The sequence below is a fragment of the Arachis stenosperma genome, chromosome 4 (assembly GCF_014773155.1).
Source record: "Arachis stenosperma cultivar V10309 chromosome 4, arast.V10309.gnm1.PFL2, whole genome shotgun sequence".
NCBI lineage: Eukaryota > Viridiplantae > Streptophyta > Magnoliopsida > Fabales > Fabaceae > Arachis > Arachis stenosperma.
Window position 1 is genome coordinate 116373140 of NC_080380.1, and position 22918 is coordinate 116396057.

At 33.7% G+C, this 22918-nt stretch overlaps 1 protein-coding gene across 1 annotated transcript; it reads left to right on the forward strand.

The window, feature by feature from the left end:
- The first annotated feature begins 11344 nt into the window (after window positions 1-11344).
- LOC130976406 (putative UPF0481 protein At3g02645) lies at window positions 11345-16300 on the forward strand. Its single transcript, XM_057901269.1, has 4 exons — window positions 11345-11484; window positions 12146-13068; window positions 13993-14470; window positions 15297-16300. Exons 2-4 carry the CDS (start codon window positions 12151-12153, stop codon window positions 15938-15940), a joined length of 2040 nt encoding a protein of 679 aa, XP_057757252.1. The 5' UTR covers window positions 11345-11484; window positions 12146-12150; the 3' UTR covers window positions 15941-16300.
- Window positions 16301-22918: the final 6618 nt, after the last annotated feature.

Consider the following 22918-nt stretch of genomic DNA (forward strand, 5'->3'; position numbering starts at 1 on the left):
CACCAACGAGCACTAAGACTTCAAGGAAGAGAGACACCTACCATGATGGCTGAGGTGGTTCAGTTTCTTTTTCAGTTTCTATTTTCCTTCCGCCATTATTATGATTATGTTTTGATAAGTGGATATCTTATACACTTTTTCATTGCATTTTCTTAGTGTTTTTTGTTATATTTTATTAAATTTTAGTATGTTTTAGTGAAAAAATTTATATTTGGATGCTACTTTGAGTTCTTGTATTTTTTCTATGATTTTAAGGGATTTTAGGTGAAATTATCGAAATTGGCAAGGTCTTGTTTCAGAGATGACAAAAGGATAGCAGATGCAGTTAAATCCTGACATCCGTGCATTCTAATGAGTGTAAAACCCGATTAATTAATTGTTAATTAAAACATAAATTAAAATTTATTTTAGAAAGCCAAAATTGTAATTTTAATGGATTAATATGATAGAGGAGATTGAGACGAGAATTTCGATACCAATTTTATAGAAATCGAACCAAGATTGGATCGAATAGGCCAAACCGGGCCAACCGGACTCATATTGGGCCCTTGGCCCAACCTAACTAAACCTAATACACTCATTTCAGTACTCTCTCTCCTCACAACACACTAATTCACGCTGAAATGGAGTAGGAATGGGGAAAGAACACTCTCTCAAGTTCTAACCCTTGGTTGATCTTCAAACCACCATAACTTTTGATCAAGAGCTTCGATTGCCACACCGTTTGCAGCCACGCGTTCATCGCGAAGAGCTCTACAAAACCCACTACTTTATTCTTAAGGTAAGCCACGAAATCATTTTAGTTCTTCATTGCTAAAATTCGAATTCCATAGGTGAAAGTGTTGAGATTTTGGGCTCTTTGATGTTATAGGACCCAACTCTCTTGAAGGAAAAGATTAATCTTGTCTCTTTAAATCTTGGGTGTGGTAAGATTCTCAACCCTAGTGTAATTTGTTGTTTTGTGATGCTTGGGTATTGAGATGTTGTGTTTGGGTATAATAATTGTGACTTAGGTAGTGTGTATGTGAATATTGAAGCTTTATTGAGATTTTGAAAAGTTTGGAAGAGTACTTTGGTGTGAAAAAATATGTTTTTGAAGGTGTTGAGACCTTGAGAGCTTGTGAAAAAGTAGTTTGGAAGTGCTCCGGTTTAGCGTGGGAAATCGGCTAAGGTATGGCCTCAATTTCCTGTATCTGAAATGTAATGTGGTGTGAAAATTTAGGCTAGAGGCCCCAAGATAGGCATTGAATTGTTGATATTATTGAATGGTTGAGATATATTATGTGGTCATATATGTGATTATGAATATTGATGCCTTGATGGTGTGACATGTGAGAAAAATGCATGCTATGATATATGCTTGATGAATGATTGAGGTGGATTTGTGGGTGAAACCATGTTGATAGTGAGTATGATATTGATTATGCATAATGATGGTTGCTTGAAAATGGTATTGTTGGAAATTGGGATGAGGGATGATGTACGACATGTTAATGTGTTTGGGTTCTAGCCATTTGATTGAGATGGGTTAAAATGGTGGTATGGTGGTTGTGAATTTAATGAAAATGTTAATGTATGAGTTGAGGAAGCTTGAGGTTGATTTTGGTATATTTTGATTGATTTCAAAAAGGGGTGAAATTGGTATGTTTTGGTTGATTTTGAAAAGGGTTGAAATTGGTTTGTTTTGAAAATGGCACTTTGTGGTTTTGTATGAAAATGTGGTTTTGGGTATACTTTGACGGAGCATAACTTGGGTTCCAAATCCCCGTTTTGTGCCAAACTTATTTAGAAATAAAATTGGATCCGGGATGTTCATGCCATTCGAAGAACAGGTGAAAAATGATTTAAAATGAAGAAGTTATGTCTGTTGGAAGATTAGGGGTTTAATTTGTGAATTCTGCAGCTTTTTACTTGGAAAAATTTTTAGCTGAATCCCCCCCACGCGTAGGTGTGCATGACGCGTACGCGTCGTTTTTCAAAAACGCACCATCCACGCGTGCGCGTCGATGCGCTGCACCAAATGCCCAGCTATTTTTCCGAGATTTGTGCGAGAACTGTGCCAGTTTTGTGCGTGAGGCACAAACACACCCACGCGTACGCGTGGCTGACACGTACACGTCACTTGACTGTTTTTCCATCAACGTGTGCGCGTGGGCGACGCATACGCATCGATGAAGTTTTTGGCCATTCACGCGTGCGCGTGGACGACGCGTACGTGTGACCCTGTTTTCACCCCAAAGTTGACTTTTGAGTTTTAAAAGCTAAATTTCATACTTCTAAGCCTCCGATCTCACCCCTTATGTCTTAAATCATTATGATATGCCTAGCAATGAGAAAGCAGCTAGGGGATGTGGTAACTTGTGAATGAAGCAAGGGAAAAGTTGTGATCAATGATGTTCAAAGATGATTATATGAGATACGAAGGATGGCGGTGGAAGTGCTTTATGTGCCATGAGCCGAAGGGCTGTATTTGTTGATGAATTGGCTAGTTTTGGATTGAACCATGAGCAGGATGGCTGAGTTTATTGCCGAGTTACGGCAGAACCATTATTGATTATGGCTAAGTATAATTGCATATATGCTTATTGAATAAAATGTGAATGTTGCACTTCCACTATCTGAGATACGAGTTTTCTTGGGTGAAAGCGGTGGCTAGCCACCATGTGCTCCAGGTGGAGACTTGATACTCTGCTGACCCTATGTCGTAAGTGTATCCGGACACTGTGAAAGTTCTGGATGAGCTCGCCCCCGTGAATATATACCAGTGAGGGTGTTGGATATGGATTATGATTATGATTATGATTATGATCGAGGATAACTCGAGTTGGGGATGCACGACAAAGGGACAGTCCAATGGTTAGCTACCAGGACTTGTCGGGGTGGCTATATAACTGACAGATGATATCATCAGCCATTAGAACATGCATACATCATATGCATACTATGTGATTTGTTTGAGATTGCCTGTTTGACTGCATATTACTTGTTAATTGTCTAAATGCCTTATCTATTCCTATTTGCATATCTCTTGTTTGATATAACTGTGCTTGCCATATTATACTCCTGCTGGTAGTTGGGAGGTCTGAAGGACTTGGAAAGGAAAGTAATAGATAGACTGAAGAATCTTTAGTCAGTTGCCACTTATGATTTAGTCTGTTTATAAGCTTTGAATTTATCTGATGGAAGTTCTAGGATTGCCTTTGGCTTTCCCAGGACATTACATGTTAGATATGTGGGCACTATTACTATACTGAGAACCTCTGGTTCTCACCCATGCGGATTTTGTAGTTTTCAAATGCAGGACATGAAGCTTCTCACTGAAGCATGTTGGAGACTTCTGGATTAGCGAAGATCCTTTGTTCTCGAGACTCTATCTTGGTTTACATGTTTTGTTTAGATACTTTCATCTCCACTAAATAATACAAACTGTGATGACTCCTCTTATAGGAGATTTTGGAGAATAGGTTTTCTGTATTTATGTCCCTTGGGGTTTCCTTTGAAGTTCCTATTTTTTTACATGTATATATTGCTATGCTCGGACCGGTTATCTTCGCAACCAGATTTTGAGTTTTGATATTCCTGTTTTTGGCACTCCTTTGTATATATATAATCTCGCTTTAGCTTATTCCTTTATTCGTTACGTTTTTTATCGGAGTGTTGCACTTTCGAGTTACGATTTTGTTTACCCCTTTTTTCTTCAAAGGCTCTTAGTTATAATCATTATTTATATTACTATATGTACTAAATTTTAATTTTTAGAGCTCATAATACCTTGTCATATCTGAATTATGACTTAAGCATAAGACTCTGTATGGTAGGGTGTTACAACAAGCATATCATGAGCTACAGAGGTCTAATTGACGCGTCTCAACGGCGTTGGAAAGCCAACTTCCCGAGCTTTCCAGAAATATATTACTTCTCTTCTAAATCACTACCCAAAACTGGCGTTGAACGTCCACATCTAGAGTTCAACGCCCAAAAGGGAGCAAGCTTACTGTTGAACGCCCAAAGCTGGCGTTCAACGCCACCAAGGGAGCAAGCTCAGTGTTGAACGCCCAAAGCTAGCATTCAATTCCACCAAGGGAGCAAGGAAGCAGTGCATTTCACCCCCTTGATGGGTGTTCAACGCCCATTCTCCAAGTTGAACGCCAGGCTTGGACGAAGCACGAGACCAAAGTGGGTCCAAAGTATATTTTAGCACTCCTTAGCTTATGCAGTCTTATCTTTGTACTTTTTAATTTAAAATTAACATTTCTTAGGGTTAGTATTTACTATTTAAAGAGGAGATAACTTAGGATTAAGTATGAATTTTCATAATTAAACAGATCTTCTCTGTTTTCTCTATAAATTATGAGCAACTAAACCTCCTAGGTTAAGGTTAGGAGCTCTGCTTGTCCTGTGATTAATATTATTACTTTTCTATTTTAATATAAGTTTAATTCCATTCTATGATGTATTGTCTTTCTTCATCTAAATGAATCTGGGGTGGGAAAGTATGACCCCTTATTCTACATGAGTTCTTGCGAGTCCTGACCCGGATAGTATTGAGCTATTGCTTGAGAATACATCACCTAAACCAATAATTTATCTGGACTAATTGGGATATGTGACATATAATCTCATTAGTTATGGGTGATGAGGTTTCTGTGGCGCTAAGGCTAGAATACTGAGCTTCATTCTCTGATCCGAAAGATCTGACCTTGTCTGTGGCACTTTAAGTAGGATCAAGGAAGAGTGAATTACGTGGCTTCATCCTCGTTCATATTGAATGACCACTGACAACGGCGTTTGATGTGGATTAGAGGAGATTAATTTGCTAAGAGGACAGGAGTTAGTCACTTGCAGCTTTGCCATAGAATGAATTATTCATTGTTGAAGTAGTCAATAAGAAGTATTAATTCGAAAAGATAAATAATCATCTCCAAAGCCCTAACTGAGTTCTCATTACTGTTTCTATATCAATTCTTTACTACTTTATTTACTATTTTGTTTTATGTGCCTACAACAACAACCACTATTTTTCTATTCGCCTGACTAAGATCTGCAGGATAACCATTGCTTGCTCAATCTAACAATTCTCATGGGATTGACCCCCACTCACCTGAGGTATTACTTGGACGACCCGGTGCACTTGTCGGTGAAGTTGTGCGAGTTCAATTTTGCGCACCATGTTCCTATTTTCTATTGCTTGTCTTTATCCTTTGCATGATCTTCGATATTTTCAATTTCTTAGGTGTTTTAGTTTAATTCCATTGTTTTTAATTTGAAAAGATATCTCATGTACCGCTCACTGAGCTTGAATAAAAAAAAAAAAGAAAAGAAGTGTGTAATGCATGAGAAATTGAGTTTATATTTAAATGTCGTCTTATTTACTTAGATGTGATAGTGTTTTTCTATGACTTTGACTGTATGATAAGAACAGTGTATATTTAAATTTGGATCAAAGGATATTGATGAATGAGGAACAGGAATTTAGAGAAATATTATGAATTCTCTAAATTAAACAAGAAATTAATCCTTGAATCAAAAGAGACGGCAAAAAGAAAAAGAAAAAGAAAATTAAAGGCAAGGCTCAAGGATATGAGCATTAATGGATAGGAAGGTTAAGAATGATCAAAAGCTCAAAAGAGTTATTTTCTTAGCTATATGCTTGCGGTGTGACTGTGTCAAGGAATTTTTGAGACAGAATACTTAGAGTCAAAGCCAAGTGCAATAAAGAGTATGTCAAAGGCTTTGAGCACTACTGGCTAAAAAAGTTCAATAGAAAAGATCCGAACTCAAAGTGTTCTCCAGTTTAGTGCTTATGGCGTTTCTATGTCAAGCAAAACTTGAGACAAAACATTTAGAGTCATGGCTAGGCTCAAGGTGCAAAGTACCAAAGAAAAAAATAACAAAAAAATGATGTGTTCAAGGATTAATCCAAAGTTGAAAAAAGCAAGAGGGTTCATAATACTATCAATATTCTAATTCTGAATGACATTAACATTCCTAAGCTTCAAAGGATGAAGATATGCCAAAATTGTTCATGGTCACAGTGTGTTTAACCCCACTTAGAAGATAGATAGGAGATTAATTAAAAACTCAACTCTCATGTAAATTCACATCTTAGGTTCATACTGTTTTCAGTTGCTTAAGAGCAAGCAACAATTCAAGTTTGGTATTGTGATGTGTGAGCATCTTTCTTATCTTTTCTTAGTGAATTTGCATGTGAATTTGTTGAATTAAATCAAGATTCAGGTATTTTAGGCCACCATGAATGCTACTTTGAGTTGTTTTGGAATTTGACTTATTACAAGTAGCATTCGAGCAAATTTGGTAGAGTCCAGAAAGAAGAAAATGAGTCAATTCCAGGCTACCAAGGTGGCGCCAAATGCCACCTCATCGGCATTTGGCGCCAGGATACAAAAACTCTACTTTTGTCACTGCCATAATGGCGCCAAATGCCACATCCCGCCGCTTGGCGCCAAAAGCCTTGGAATGCATGCATGCTTCATAGGAATGTGGCGCCAAACGCTACCCAACTCAAATTTGGCACCAGTATGCTGAAAAAGAAGGTCTTCCACGTAAATCTGCACCAAATCTTTAGGATTTAATTTGATTTTTAATTTAGTTTTGAATTAAGAAAAGATATTTTTAGGTTTTAGAAACTATATTTTATATTAATTAGGATTAGATATAAAAGGGGAATATATATTGGCTCTTCTTCTTCTTCCTCTCTTCTTTGGCACTTTTAGACTTTTACACTTTTCTCTCCTAGAATTTTTTAGTACCATGAGCATCTAAACCTCCATTGTTAAGGTTAGGAGCTTTGTTTATTTGGATGGATTAATATTACTGTTTTTTACTTCTGATTAATGCATTGATTTACATTCAAGAATCAGTTTTGTTCTTCATCCTACAGATTAGAGTGTATTGGAAAATAACTTTTTTCTAAATTGAACTTTTGTTGAATCTTGGAAAAGTTATCTCATTTGAATAAGAGCTTGAAACTGAATTCTCATTATTCTCTAACTATCTAAATTTAATGTGATATGTGACATATAATCATATTATCTTTGGATTTTTAGGGTTTTGTGTGGCTTATAAACTAGAATGTGAACTTCAACTCTCTAATTAGATTTAAGTGACTACGGAATTGGCGGTTAATTGAGTTAGAGGAGGATTAAATTACTAAGGAATTGGAGTCTAATCACTTAAAGTTGCTATGAATTGAAACTTTGTACAATCAAGGTAGTTAATAAGAATTGTTAATCCGGAAATCTGAACATCTCCGAAGCCTTAATTGTTTTTTCATACTATTTTCACCAACCATTCATTACTTGCTTTCTTAATTCTCTGATTTATTGCTTTATGATAATGGGAACTCAAAACACTCAATTTAGCTTGTTTGACTAGTCTAATCACTCAACTATTGTTGCTTGATCCATTAATCCTCATGGGATCGACACTCACTTACCTGAGTTATTACGTGGTATGATCCGATACACTTACTGGTAAGTTGTGGTATTTGAAATCTACCACCACCACCTTATTATCATTGACTTATGACTCAAGCATAAGAATATGAATGGTAGGGTGTTACAGAAGGACGATTCCCCATGAGGACGACGATAGGTAACGCTCATGGAAGGAATATTTTTTGAGATAGAGACGGCGATATTTAATGCCTATTTTAGAAATGTTTTCGGGTACAGGCAACCAACTAACACGTGAGCTCATGGCCTGTTTAGGAATAGATATGCGTCATACTATATTTGTTTGAAATTACTTGGTTTGCTAATTGACATCCTATTAACTGCTAATTATACTACTTGTCACAATTGTTTCTATGTGTGAGTGTTTGACTATCTATGTGATTGTGACTTGTTGGTTCGAATTATAGTGGTTTGAGTGTTGATTGATTATGTGTTGGGTTGGAGGTCATGATAGATTATGTTTTGGGCCGGAGGTCGAGATTGGATGAATTATTGGTAAGTTTGGTAAGATTGTTTATGTAGTGAAATATTATGGGATATTATCGAGATTTGAAATTCTAATAAGTGAAATATGAATTTGGATATTGGATAATTAATTGCTGATGTTCGAAAAGTTTCATAAGACGAGTGATGATCACCGTGGTTAAAAATAACTTTCTTTTTATATATCCTCTTATGACAATTTAAAACTTCTCTAGTGAGACCATGTGGTTAGGTTCTTACCCCCTACAACACTATCTTTTTTAAAAAATGGATGAGAAAACTATAAAGATTTTGCTAAATTTTTAGCTGTGTTGTATTGGTTTTAGATGTCTTAGTTATTATTTTCCCTCGTTACTATTATTATATTTCTTGTAAAGAGGGACATGAGTCGTGATTGTAATGATATATATGTATGTAATATTTGCAAGTTGCTTGTATGAAGAATCTTTGTATTTATATATGCACATGTGAAGTGCTATGAATGATTTGTATGTATGTATGTTTGTAAAAGAAAAAAAGAAAAAGTATTTTCGATTTTTCAAAGAAAACTCTCTGCGTTATTCAGCTTAAGGCTCCTACTATGTATAGATATATGTAAAGGTTGTTGTAATATCCTTACTATTAGAGTGGTGTAACTGGAAACGTGACATTCTGGTATTAAGAGTGTTACATACCTCTCTTTGTAGGGCTCGCTTGGATTCATGTTGTCCCTCCAACTCAATCTCGAGCTATTCTAGCTGACCTTGATTTTCAGGGACTAGTCTCATTAATTTTGTTGTGTCTCTATCTCTTGACCCTTAAGGTCTATGAACTTCAGATCCTATTCTTCATCCTTCTGGTCGTTTCTGTCACCTTCTTCATTAGTACCCCCACCTTTTTGTAAGTGTAGAGGGATAACAATTACTCGATCGTTGTTAAGTTGTTCCTCCTTTTGAGGTTTTGAATCGGATTCCATGTGTCCATCTTCTGGGTGATCATCCGCCATGGTTGAATGTTGAACTCTAGATCCCCGACAATGGAACTAATGGTTCGGGGGTTACCTGAAACTAGTGGGATTTGGGCACGAACGTGAAGTCTAGACTCCTTCTATGAGAATTCTAACGTCTTTCCAAGGTCTTTGAGTGAAGATGGAGGGTGATACCTGCAAGAGACTCCGATACTTACGTTAGTAAGGGTTTTAGACAGATTTTAAGAATTAAGGTCGATAAATACTTGAGTTTGAGAGAGTATTTATATAGTAAAAAATATAGCATTGTTATCTTTCTGCAAATTATTCACTTATAATGATGGGTGGTTATTTTTCTTTTTATTTAAGAGTTGTTGAAATCCCATATTTAAATTAATAGGCGAATTAAATGGTGCAGTTAGAATTCTGAATGCAAGTCGGGTCAGATTGAGTAAATCAGGTAGATGGAGAAAGGTCTTTTGGTCTTTTTTTGTTAGTCTTATTTATTTTAGGCTTGACTTTACTATTAAGTCAAGGTATGAACAGAAATATAATAATTTATATATTTTTATAATTTATATATATTTTTTATTATATATTCATAAATAATTTTATGACATAATATCAAAATTTCTATAACTAAAAGTATAAAATTTAATTTTTATTATATCTAAATAAAATAAGAATTTTAGTTTAATATGACACAGAATAAAAACATTATACAACAACTTATACTTCAATTCAAGCTTAAAAAAAGTTCTTAATACGAGAAAAAATAATATTACCTCTTAATAATAATTGAATTATCTCTACACACACTCAATTCAGATGGTATTTTTTATTATAAAATAAAAAAAATTAAAAAAAATAAAATAAATTTATATTATAGTTCAGAATTTATTTTTTTTGGAATTTTTGTAAGTTTGTCCATTCCGTAAATAAACTTTGCAAATATGTTAAGATTTGTCTAATCTCTCAACAAACTTCATCACATTTAGCCACCTAAAAATAATTAAATACACACTATGAATAATAAGATAATATTTTTTTTGTAAACAAAAGTACATATAATAATTTTTTCTCATTTTTGTTTTGTGTGATGTTGACCAATATAGTATGTACTATAAAATTAATTGCACCACACTCTCAACCATCATTTTATTTCCTTCTTTTTATTATGTTTATTCTTATTCTTCTATTTTATTTATTAATATCTTTTTGTTGTACTCATTAATATTTTCATAGTATAATGAATATTAATTATTTTAAATTTAATTAATATTAATGTACCAATATGAACTGACGTGTATATTTATTATTAAATTTGTAAAAATTTATTATAAAAAATAGTAATGAGTACAATAAAATAAAATAAATATTTTTTAAAGAATAATATTATACGTATATATTTTTTTTGTCAATCAAGTCTAATTAAATTAGTCTAACATTAATAAAAATCATTCTCATCGTTCCTACTCACCCATTTATTCAAATTTTATTTTTAATTTAATTAAACTTAGTTCATAAAAAAATTGTATAACATTTTTCTTTTTATAGTATATATAACAAATATTTTAATTAATACTAGTGTATCAATATGTGTATTAACGTGTGTATTATTAAATTCGTATATAAATATTTAATCAATAAATATATTAACAAGTATTAATATACTAATATTAATTAAATTTAAAACAAAAAATAAAAATATCAGTTATACTATAAAAATATTAACAAATACAATACAAAATATTAATGAGTACTATAAAAAGTTTTAATAAATAATTATTTTATTGTAGTCATTAATGTTTTTATAGTATAATGAATTTAATTATGGTATAAAATAAAAGAATAAAAATTAATATTATAAAAAAGATTGAAAGTAACACAAGAAAGTTCTCCTCTAGTTTAAACCTCTCGAACTTAGTGAAATTTCCGGTGGTCGAAGGATTGGACTTAAAAAAATTTGATAAAGTTTGTCGAAAGATTGAATAAACTTCATGAAAATCTAAAAAAAACATTTAAAATATAATATTAATTTAATTTATTTTTAAAAATAATTTTTTTATTTTATTATAGAAAAATATCCTCCATTTAGATTTACTGTCTTTGTATTGCGGTCACAAAATGCCAGCATAAATAGGTATTCAATTTTTGCGTGACTGAAAAAACCATTTTAATTTTTTTTTAAGTCCTAATAATTAATTGAAAAACATCGAGTACTGTTCTGTTTTAAGTTTTAGCTAATTAATTATAACAAAATTTTAAATTAAATAAATATATTCTAATTTCCACGAAGAAAATATATATGAGCATGTGACACCCGGATAGGGGATTACTAAGAATATATATAATTGACCTCAATAAATAATTAACAAAGACGATAAACCATAGTTCTCGGAAGGCTCTATTAAAAGCTAGGGTCATATACTTCTTTAAAAGGAGATAAATTATCACTTAAGAATGTGCAACTACTCTCATTGATCCTTTCACACTCTCTCTGTCTTCTCTTCCTTCTATCTCCAACTTTTGTGTTGACTGTTCAGCAATAGCAATCCTCTTCTAAAGAGTAGTAGCAAGGTATGTACCAAATATACCATGTTGAAACAATCTTTACAATAATGATACATGCATATTGAAAGAATAATTAATTCAAAAACCATGCATCAAGTAATATGCATCTGTGTGTGTTCAACCTTTTCATAATTTCCTCAGTTGTCCTATAAGGATTTAATTTTTAATATTTTGTTAGTGTTCATTCTTTTTTATGTATATTCATGTTTTTATCAAATTCAAAGGTTACCTAAAAATAAAAATAGTTCACTAATTAATTCATAAAATAATTTGTTGTTGTTTTAAAGTACTAATGATATAAAATATGTATGTATATAGTTAGATAAATGTATAAAAAATCTTACACGATTTAAATTCAAAATTTATGTATGCTTTAAACATTTTACATGTAGATACAAAAATCTAACTACTATATTCAACCATTTTTATAAAACTTTATAGAAAAATTAAATAATATAAAAATTCAATTGAAAATTTTACACTATAAAAACTTATTTATCAATTTGGTTAAACTAAAAGGACTAACGAATAATTTAACCAATTTTGTGTTTTTGCCTTACCATCCATCAAAATCAATTTTGTTTATTTAAATAATGCAAAAGAAAGTCTGCACGTTTTAAGACAATCAGTGAATTAATTAATTAATTAACGACTCCGTTTGCTGCAGGTGCCATGGATGATACAAATGATGATAATCGACCTACCATAGACAATGAGGCCAGCAAGTTGATTGCACAAAAGGAATCTACAAGTCATGCCATAGAAAGTGAGGCCGCCAATAAATTGAATGAATGGAAGGATTCTACAACCGATGCCATAGAAAGTGAGGCCACAAAGTTGATTGCAGTTAGGGAATCTACCACCAAGTTGATTGCACTGAAGGAATCCACAACTGATGAAATAAAGAGTAAGACCACCAACAAGTTGATTCAATTGAAGGAATCTGCAACTGATGCCATAGAAAGCGACGAGACCACAAGGTTGATTCCATCTAAAGAATCTTCAATAAATGATACCATAGAAAACAACGCGGACACGAAGTTGAATGAATGGAGAGAAACAACAAAATCATTACTGGGTCGTTTCCGCTCACAATCTGAGCCATTCAACATCTCCAATATCCCGGCACAGCTCCGGGAAGGGAACAAGAACGCTTACATGCCGAAGGCCATCTCGATCGGGCCGCGATACAAGGGAACCAGAACGAACCTTGTGCAATGGGAAAAGATCAAGTGGCAGTGTATGCAATCTCTTCTTCATCGCGGACCCAAGGGGCCCGAAACAAACCTGAAGGAATGCATGGGAGTCGTCATGGGATTGGAGAAAGAAGTTCGGGCAAATTATGCGGATGATCTTAAGCTAGAATGGAACGACCTTGCTAATATCATGTTGTCCGACGCTTGTTTCCTGCTTGAGCTTCTCATTTGTGCTTCCAACGAGTTGAATCAAAAGCTCAAGAGCCGATTGGAGCCTTCTGGCCCCGGAGGCGATGTTGGAAAGAAAGAAGAGGTGTTAGTTGATTTGTTGAAGTTGCAGAACCAGATGCCGCTTTTCATTCTCCACAAGTTGTCTGACCAAATTTTTTATGAGGTGATTATTATCGTCCCTTTATTTATCGCTCTAATAATTTAATTTTTGCTCACAAATGCATCAAATTACTACTTAAAATTTATGTTATTTGTGATTTCTTATGTTAGTAGATAAAGATATTTTATTTTACAAAAATGTTATTTGTACATAAAAATTAATCACTAATGTATTTATGTATAAATACACGTGTGATTTAATTTATTTTTAACATATATTTATATTTTAACATGTAATTTATCTTAATGACTAATTTTAATAATTAATTTTGATGTACACATATAATATAGTTATTTATTTAATATATTTGGCTGATTTTTTTATCTAAAAAAATATTTTAACTAAACTAAATTATTTTAATTAAGGATTTTATTAGAGATTATTAATAGTGGGTTTTTTATGTGGGAGAGATTGGTACGTTAAATGATAATTCTCTCAAATTTATGAATTGTTGTTAGATAACACATATAATTTTTATATAAAATTAATAATTAAAAATTATTAAATAATAATTTAATTAAATATATTAAATTATCTAATAATTTTCAACTAATAAATTCATAAAGATAATTACATATAATTTTTTACCAAATTATTAATAAAACATGGATGAGAAATCAAAACAAGAGAGTTAAAAAACAGTTTATAAATTCAATTACTATTCCAATGAATTATATATATTCTTTAAAAATCTTATGATACAGTAAAAATCAACTTAAAGTAATTTAAAATTATATTATTTTATATTTTTTTAATTTTATATCTCTTAATTATTACTAGAAAAGTTAGATAATTTTATATGTAATAAGTGTGTACTTATAGATATTATATATAAAATATTATAAGTGTTTAATTAATAAAATAATTTTAAATTTTTATTTTGCTAGCATGATATTAAATATTTGTATTTGTATTTTTTCAACGTAGGTTGTCCCCGTGGAAACTCTTGCGCTTAATCTATTTGGCTACTTTCCTGAAACAAGCTTCAAGTGCTTCACCCCGGACATTCCATCACAACACTTTCTTGAACTTGTTAATGCCTACATTTCCGACGACGGTGAAGAGGGAGCACTAATAACAGAACAGCGTCAAGAAAGCCAACACATGTGCATTCCTATTAACGTGGTTCGAAACTTCCGAGAAGTAGGGACTCAGTGTTCAAATTGTTGTGCTCCCATCTTCGGTCAAGCGGTCACCAGTGTTGATGATGAGTTTGCACAGAATGTAGGCGAGTTTCGACAAAACCAATATGTTTCTAATGCAATGGATATTAGCAACAGCCAATTTGTTTCTGATGCAATGGAAAATGGCAAAAATAATGATGCTACATCTCAGACATACCGAGCAGAACATAATCGATGTGCTCGCATACTTGAAGCTGCTGGGGTTACAATCAAAGCTAGAAGTGAGTGTATTTTTGTTACTAGAAACTTAATGTTTTTAATTAATATTTTTTTTTAATTTATATTCCAAATTTTAAATTTTAAATTCTAATATTAAATCCTAAAAGAACGAAATTTAAAAAAAAAAATTATAACAAAATAAAAGAGATAACTAATGTTAACTATTTAAAAATAAATTCTTTATAGTTCTCGTTATTAGGTTTGGATTTATTTTAATTTATTCATTAAAATAAAAATATAAAATTTTTAAAGTATATACATATATACAAATTATTTTTTTATGATAATAAATGTGATATTTTACTAGAAAATAGTGTATTTTGCTGTTTTATAGATGTATGGTACAGTACAAAATCACACCTAACAATTTTTTATTTAATCTTTTTAAAAAAAATAGAAATCTTACTTGATGACCTCTGATTTTAATTCTTTAAAAACGAATAAAATAATAAAAAAATTTTCACCCAATTATTTCTGATTTTAATTTTAAAAATTAAAAAATTTATTACTTCTGATTTTAATTTTTAAAAAATAAAATTTTGACCAAACGATGACTGATTTCATATTTGGCCTTCGTATTCTGATAAAATTTTAAAGAACTCAATATTTTTGAATTTTCAAAAAAAAGTTTTATATATAAAAAAATTTCCATATATGTTTTAAATTAATATGTAATTAAGTACTTGTAAATTTTGAAAATGTTTTCTAACAAACAAAAGACAACTGAGACAATTACCCAAAAAAAAAAAAGGCAACTGAGACGCTAGTAGTAGTAATAAGAGTTGACCATCTGAGGTTGATTTACTTTTTTCATTTTACGACTCTCAGTTACAAAGAAAGAAGCACAAAACACAGATAATCAGGGTCAACCAGTGGTAACAACAAGAGGCTTTGATTTCGACATCAGATTCATCAAGGGCAACGGAACACTGGAAATCCCGCAGCTTCACATCACAAACTCAACAGAAGTGACGTGGCAGAATCTCATTGCTTGGGAGCAAGGCCATACCGGTTTCAGCTGCAAGCACAGGTGCACATGGGCCGCGTTCTTTTTCAACGGCTTGATTTGCCGCGAAAGCGATATTCAGCTTTTAAAAGACCGGAAAGTCATAGTGGACCACATGAACATGACGAACAAAAAGTTGTTGGAATATTTCCGTTCGCTCGTAATTGGAGTTGACCGAGTCAAAATCAACGATTCTCCTTACTGGCAAATGGTTAGGATTTTGAACAAGTATTCAGGAACAAAATGCCACGTCATCAAACGGTCCTCCATACTTCTATGGCATTCTTGGCTTCCCGGTGCTGTTCGGCGAATTGATCGGTTCTTTTTGCGGAGTTATAGCTGCTTGATTGGAATGATTTCTGTGTACACTCTTCTCAGCGCAGTTTTTCAAATCCTTGACTATTATAACAGAAAAACCGACAGATTAGGTCCGGCGGCCTCACCTCGCGCCTTACTCAGGGGATGACATCATCATATCGTCATGGAATGTAGCCCGTAACTACCATATTGCAGTATATAGTGGTTATTTCCCGTAACTACCGTAAGTAGTGGTAATTCGGTTAGGTTAGTTTCATTCTATAACTAATCATTATTGTCGATCGTGGACACCTTGGAGGAAAATAAAAAGTTGTGTGTATGTGTTGGTGTGTGTCTTTGAGTGTGGTTTGCTATGTACGATCAAAGAGAATGTACAATGGTTGTGCATTATTGTAGTTGATTGAATATGAGCTTATAATGATGATGAAGGAATGAATTGTAAGAGGAGAGTTGGGTAGTTGTGTTGAGCACCATCTTAGGAGTTTGCCTTTTATGTATTTGCAATCAATTTCTTTTGTTTTGTTTTAGGTTTTTTTGGGGGGATAAAAGTATTTTTTTTATAAAAAAAAATAAGTATTTATTTTATTTCTTTAGTTATTTGTTTGTATTTCGGAAAACAAGTATAAGAAAATAATTTTACTTTTGCAATTTTTTTTTTCACAATTAAGTATAGACATGAATGTTTATCATTAATATTTATAATCAATCCATTTCCAAATCTATTCTTAGAATTTTTTGAAAATAAAGAAAAATCTGTTTTTTACTACTATTAAACAATTTTATATAAAAAATTTCGAATCTTACTAAATGTTTCTATCTTATTAAAAATGTTTATATTTAAATAATGAATATTATTTTAAACTATTAATATTATTATTTTTAAATAAAATAGAAAAATAAAATTTTACTTATGGTTATTTATTTCAAGATAATATCTAAAACTAGTGTGATATAAGCCTAGAGGTGAAGTCCAAATTTTTTTAGATGAATAGTTCGACTTGTTTACGAAAAAAATGTATTTGTCCCATGTCTTTTATGTATGTTTGATGAAATATTTATAAAAAGAGGTGATGACTTAGATATTACTTTTGTGCTCTACTTACAATAGTGTAGTAGTTTTTGTCCCAATCTTTAGAAAACAGTAGCGGAGTCACGTTATAAAGAAGGAGGGCAATGATCCCCAAATTAATAAGTTGTATGTATAAATTTTTAATTTTTTAGTTTAGCCCCATTTTAATTTTTAATTTTTCTTTTTTTTTAATTTATATTTTTTATATTAGTTCCTTCCAAAAAAAATTTTAACTCCATCCTGTTGAAAAGTTATTTCATGTTGTAACAGCCTCCATAAGATCTTACTTGTCATACAAATCAAATTAGTCCGGATCATAGAGCCCCGTGACCTAAATAAATTGGGTAGATCTATACTTCTACCAGAATTCGCATGGCTAGGTCTTCTTAATTTTGAAGAGATTGAATGAACAATTTTAGATTATGATATTATTTTGGCCATGATATAAATAGTAACCTCTTTAGTTTTTTTTACTATATATAATTTTTTATGGCCATCACTCATATAAAATTATAAAAATGACAAAAATATTTTTTAAAAAGTTGTTGTCTTGTTGATTTGGCCATAATTAAAAAACATGTTCTAAAAGCGTGGGCTAATAATAAAAGCGTAAATGAACCATGAATAAAATTGAATCAATAAGTAAATTAAAAGATCTAAGAAAAAATAATTACATTATTTAAACTAATAAACTAAAAATTAATTATTCTAACGATAACAAATTTTTAAAATAATACAAAATTATTTTTTTAAAAAAATCTCAATTTTACAATAAGCTTTATTCAAGGAATTCAAAAATGAAATGAGAATTGTTAGACTAAAAATAAAATAATTAGCAATAACAATTGATAGATTAAAATATAAATCTTTAAAAATCAGACAAAAATTTATTAAAAAATTTATAAAAATTATAAATAAAAATTTAACTTCTAAAAAATTATTAAAAAATTTATAAAATGAGAAAAAGTATTAAAATAATAATACAATAAAAGCAAAAAAGATAATATTATAAAATTTATAAAAAATAATAAAATGATAAAACAATCTTTAAATAAAATATTATTAAAAAATTAAATAGTAAATAAATTTAAAAATTGATATCAGAGTCAAAGTAATAATTTTAAAAATATAACAACACTTTTTAATAAAATTAATATTTTTAATTTATACTATATATCAAAAATCTAATACATAATTATTCAATAAACGAAATGAAACGTCTTTAAATAAATACATTTTAAATGTCTTTGTCTTAACTCTTAACCTCTGCCTTTTCTTATAAAATTATGTTATATTAAACGTTTGAATCACTTAATTTAATAGGGTATTAAAACTTGAAACTTTAAAAGTTGGATTATACGAGATTTTTACAGTTCACTGATAAAAGGAACATATGCAATCTGATATAATTATTTGGGTAAAAAACCATAATAAGCCAACTGGCTCAAAAAATTACGTAAATACGCCAAAGCAAAAATCGTTTCAGCAATAAGCCAGATCGTATTTTTATATAATTCGAACCAGGTTGGTTCGAACTCTATTTGTTAGTAAATCGAACCAGGTGAGTTCGAATTAGGGGTTTTTGTTGGTAATAAATCGAACCAGCCTGGTTCGAATTAAGAATGAAGGTAATTCGAACCATGGTGGTTCGAATTATAGAGAGAGAAGGTTTCCATGTAATTCGAACCGTGCTGGTTCGAATTACACCAATCATAGTTCGAACCAGGCCGGTTCGAATTAGTGTGAGACTGACTGAGCTGTGTATCTATGGACGAGGCAGATCCGAATCGGCCAAAGAGATGCGGGCTATGTCGCCAACCCGGACACAATTTAATAAGAAAAAATAAACACTAAACTATTTCAAGATTCATTGATCATACAAAATGAATGTCCCAGAACACAAATAAAAAAAAACATAGGTAAACAGACTATAACATAACAAAAAAAGTACAAACCACTATGATACATGATTGAACTTTAAAGAAAAAAATACATAATTAAAGAAGCCATATTCATTACTACTCGCAACAATCAAACTAAAAGTCATGTGCTCTAATGTAAATAATGCTGACACTAACAACATGGGAAATAATCTAAATAACTCTAAGACTAGCAAGAAGCGCACTAATGTAGATAATGCTAACACTAACAACATGCATACTAATGGTGTCCTGTCTGAGACGAGCCTCCAACCTGTGGGCAACTACGTCGTGTGTGTCCGGGTTGGCGACATAGGCCGCACCTCTTTGGCCGATTCAGATCCGCCTCGTCCATATTCGTCCGTATCCTAGTGGATCTAGGACGACCCTCTCTGGCACGCCTCTTGTCAGGGTCTGGAATCACCGTGGGCCCGTCGTAAGGTGGCCAGAAGCCCTCCGGGATCGGAGGTGTGAATCCCATCCGATACACATTGAACACCGAGCTAATCTGATAGACGCTGTGAACGTAAGAGGTCCAGGTGACCCGTGAGTATGCACAGCATGCAAGTGCGTGCTGACACGGGAAATGAAGAGCCTGGAAGTACCCGCAGTCACATGTCCGAGAGGCAAGCGATACTCTGTAAGTACCCAAGGAGAAAGAACCAGTCGGAGTGGTCTCTGCTACAGTGAACTCGGAGTTATCCCGGTCATACAGCGTCACCGTGAAGCACCTGGCCGTCCTCATGTTGGCCTCAATACACTTCACCAAATGCTGACTGAATTGTTGTCCTGTTCCCATCTGGGCCTCAGCCTCTCTCCCCTTGCGAACAAACAGTTCCGCAAGCCTACAATATGTTGCCTTCACCAGGGATGCTACAGGGAGATTTCTGACCCCCTTCAGGATAGAGTTCACACACTCGGAGATGTTCGTCGTCATGTGACCGAATCTCCGCCCCTCATCACGATGCTGAGTCCACAACGAGTAATTAATCCGGTTCGCCCACTCACACATCGCCGGATCTTCAGATCGCAGGATATCAAACCAGTAATCAAATTCAACCTCGGTCTTCGCATATGCCGCGTTCACTAGTAGCCTCCTAGCGTCTTTGCCCTTGAAGGTTAGGGCAAAATTAGCCGCTACGTGTCGTATGCAGAATGCACGGTACGCAGATGGCGGTAGCCAACCGCCGTCAGGGGCCTCAAGCGCAGCCTTGATGCCGTTGTGCCTGTCCGATATAACCAGCAGACCGGGCTGCGGGGTCACGTGCTGTCGAAGGTGCGACAAAAAGAATGTCCAGGATTCCGCATTCTCACCCTCTACTAGTGCGAATGCGACAGGTAGAATGTTCGAGTTCCCGTCCTGTGCAATCGCGATGAGCAACGTCCCCCCATACTTCCCATACAGATGTGTGCCGTCAATGCTCACTAGCGGCTTGCAATGACGGAATGCCTCGATGCACGGCGGGAAAGTCCAGAAAAGCCTGTGAAAGTACGCTTGAGACTCGTCCACTTGTCCTCCAACTCGAACCGGGGTCGTCTTAAGGACGACAACACTACCAGGCATCGTCAGTTGCACACCCAACACCCACCTGGGCAGGTCGTTGTAGGACTCATCCCAGTCACCGTAAATGATGGCAATAGATTTCTGCTTCGCCATCCAAACCCTCCGGTAAGTCGGCCTAAAATCGAAGTGCGCTGCCGTGGCGTTCAGGAGCACCTTGATGCTCACGGATGCATCGGCCCTAACCATTGGCATAATGAACGCCGAAATCACATGATAATCCAAACTCCTGTGGTCACTCGAGATGGATGTGGCCAGGCAAGTGTGAGGTCCATTGTACCGTTTGACCTCCCAAATGCCCTTGCGCTTCCGGAGACTCAGTCGAATCAACCATGTGCACCCATTCCCAAACTCGGAACACTTGCCCACATACCGGCGGTGATCGGACTCCACCACCTTGTACTGTACCCCTCGCCGGATGCTGTAAGTCTTCACACTTAAAAGGGCCTCATCTTTATCCTGGAATTGCTGACCAACCTGGAACTCTGTCAGACCAGTAGTCCCTTCCGCCTCTCTAGCTCCGAATCCAACAGCATGCCCTAAAACCCCCTCATGTCTCATGGCGTCCAAGTCCAACGAGGAAAAATGTGGTGGATACTGCTGTGTGCCAAAGCTAGAACCACCTACCTCCAATGCAGGCCCGGTCGCTCCAATATCATCAGCGCTATCATCGTCAATCATATCCGGCTCGACGTCATCCTCCTCTTCATCGTCCAAAAAACCGTCTCCTACGCCAACAGGTGCAACTCCCAATAAAGCGTTCGGCAAATTTTCCCTTTCCACTACCTCGTCGCCATCGGTGCCATTGAGGTCAACAGCGAAAGATGGGGAGGCGACATGTTGGACCACTGGTTCGTACACAGGGACGGACGAGGAAGCAACGGCAGGCCGGGAACTAGAACCTGCTGGATTCGCTATAGTGTTCGTATTCCTGTTCGAACCGCCGGAGCTGGATACAACATCAACCAGCCGTGCCAACAACTCCGGTGTCCTCACCTCCGGAAACTGCCGCCGACAAAGAAACATTACTTGCAAGTCCACATCATTATTAATCGTGAAGCAATCATACTTCACCGTATTCTGTAGCACCGTGACTGGAATGCGATAGAAAAACTTCTTTACCCGCTTCGCACCCTCCAACCCGAGCTTCATTAGTACAGCGCTAACAAGGTCATCATAACTCGTCGTAGATGTTATGACAATACATAGAGGATTCTTATCTGTGAACTTTACTCCGGAACGAGTTTTTCTATTAACAGATCCTTTGTGGTGCACCAAAACCACAAAACTCTCCTCACTAGCCATCCTATTCCCTCTAATGAGACTAATTCACGTTTGGAACCATATATATACAGCTCAGTCTCACACTAATTCGAACCGGCCTGGTTCGAACTATGATTGGTGTAATTCGAACCAGCACGGTTCGAATTACATGGAAACCTTCTCTCTCTATAATTCGAACCACCATGGTTCGAATTACCTTCATTCTTAATTCGAACCAGGCTGGTTCGATTTATTACCAACAAAAACCCCTAATTCGAACTCACCTGGTTCGATTTACTAACAAATAGAGTTCGAACCAACCTGGTTCGAATTATATAAAAATACGATCTGGCTTATTGCTGAAACGATTTTTGCTTTGGCGTATTTACGTAATTTTTTGAGCCAGTTGGCTTATTATGGTTTTTTACCCTAATTATTTTGAGTTTATTATATCATATATTTTGCGGATTACGAACGGTTTTTTCTATATGAAGTTTAAACGGGATCAAATGCGAGGTAGATGATAAGGTAGGTTTCAAGGTGAGTTCAATTGTCAAATAATTTTTATTAGTTTTACTTGGATGTACAAAAATTTGGCCCAGCTCTGGTTTCCAATTTCCATTTCTTCAAAGGAGTGTTGATGAATATCCCCAATGAAGTTGTCATTGTGTCTTTTATTAATTAGTTATTGCATTGGTAATGTTAGGATTTGTTTACTTTTCATTTCAGTATTTCTTTTTGTAGAATTTTATAAAAACAATATGGAAATAGAATTATTATTTTGCTTGTTCTCCATTTTCACCATTTTTATTTAAAAAAATATAGATTTTTTTGTTGCTCAGTATTTTTTATCCTAATAAATCAAAAATTAATTTATCATAACAAATAAATTATTGTATATATAAAATAAATTTAAATTTTTGACACTTATTTAAATAAATAAATGAGCTGACCTTCGACTATTTTAAATTAATTAAAAAAACAACTAATTTATAATTTGTCAGTTGTATTAATTTATAAAACCAGTTAGTTGTTCTTACATCTCTTTCCTTTGTTTTTGTTAAATCATCAATCTAACATCACGCAAGACATGCGCCAAACCAATTCCAATTTTTCTTTTTCAACTATACTGTTCTTAAAACTGAAAAGTCAAACTGTCTTTGAGTGTGATATTTTTTTTTTAACAGGTGACAGAGAAGTCTTTAAATAAATCTTTTATTTTATATATATATATATATATATATATATATATATATATGGTTGTTACGGACATAAAATATAATCATTATTAATAATTGATCATATTAAATTATT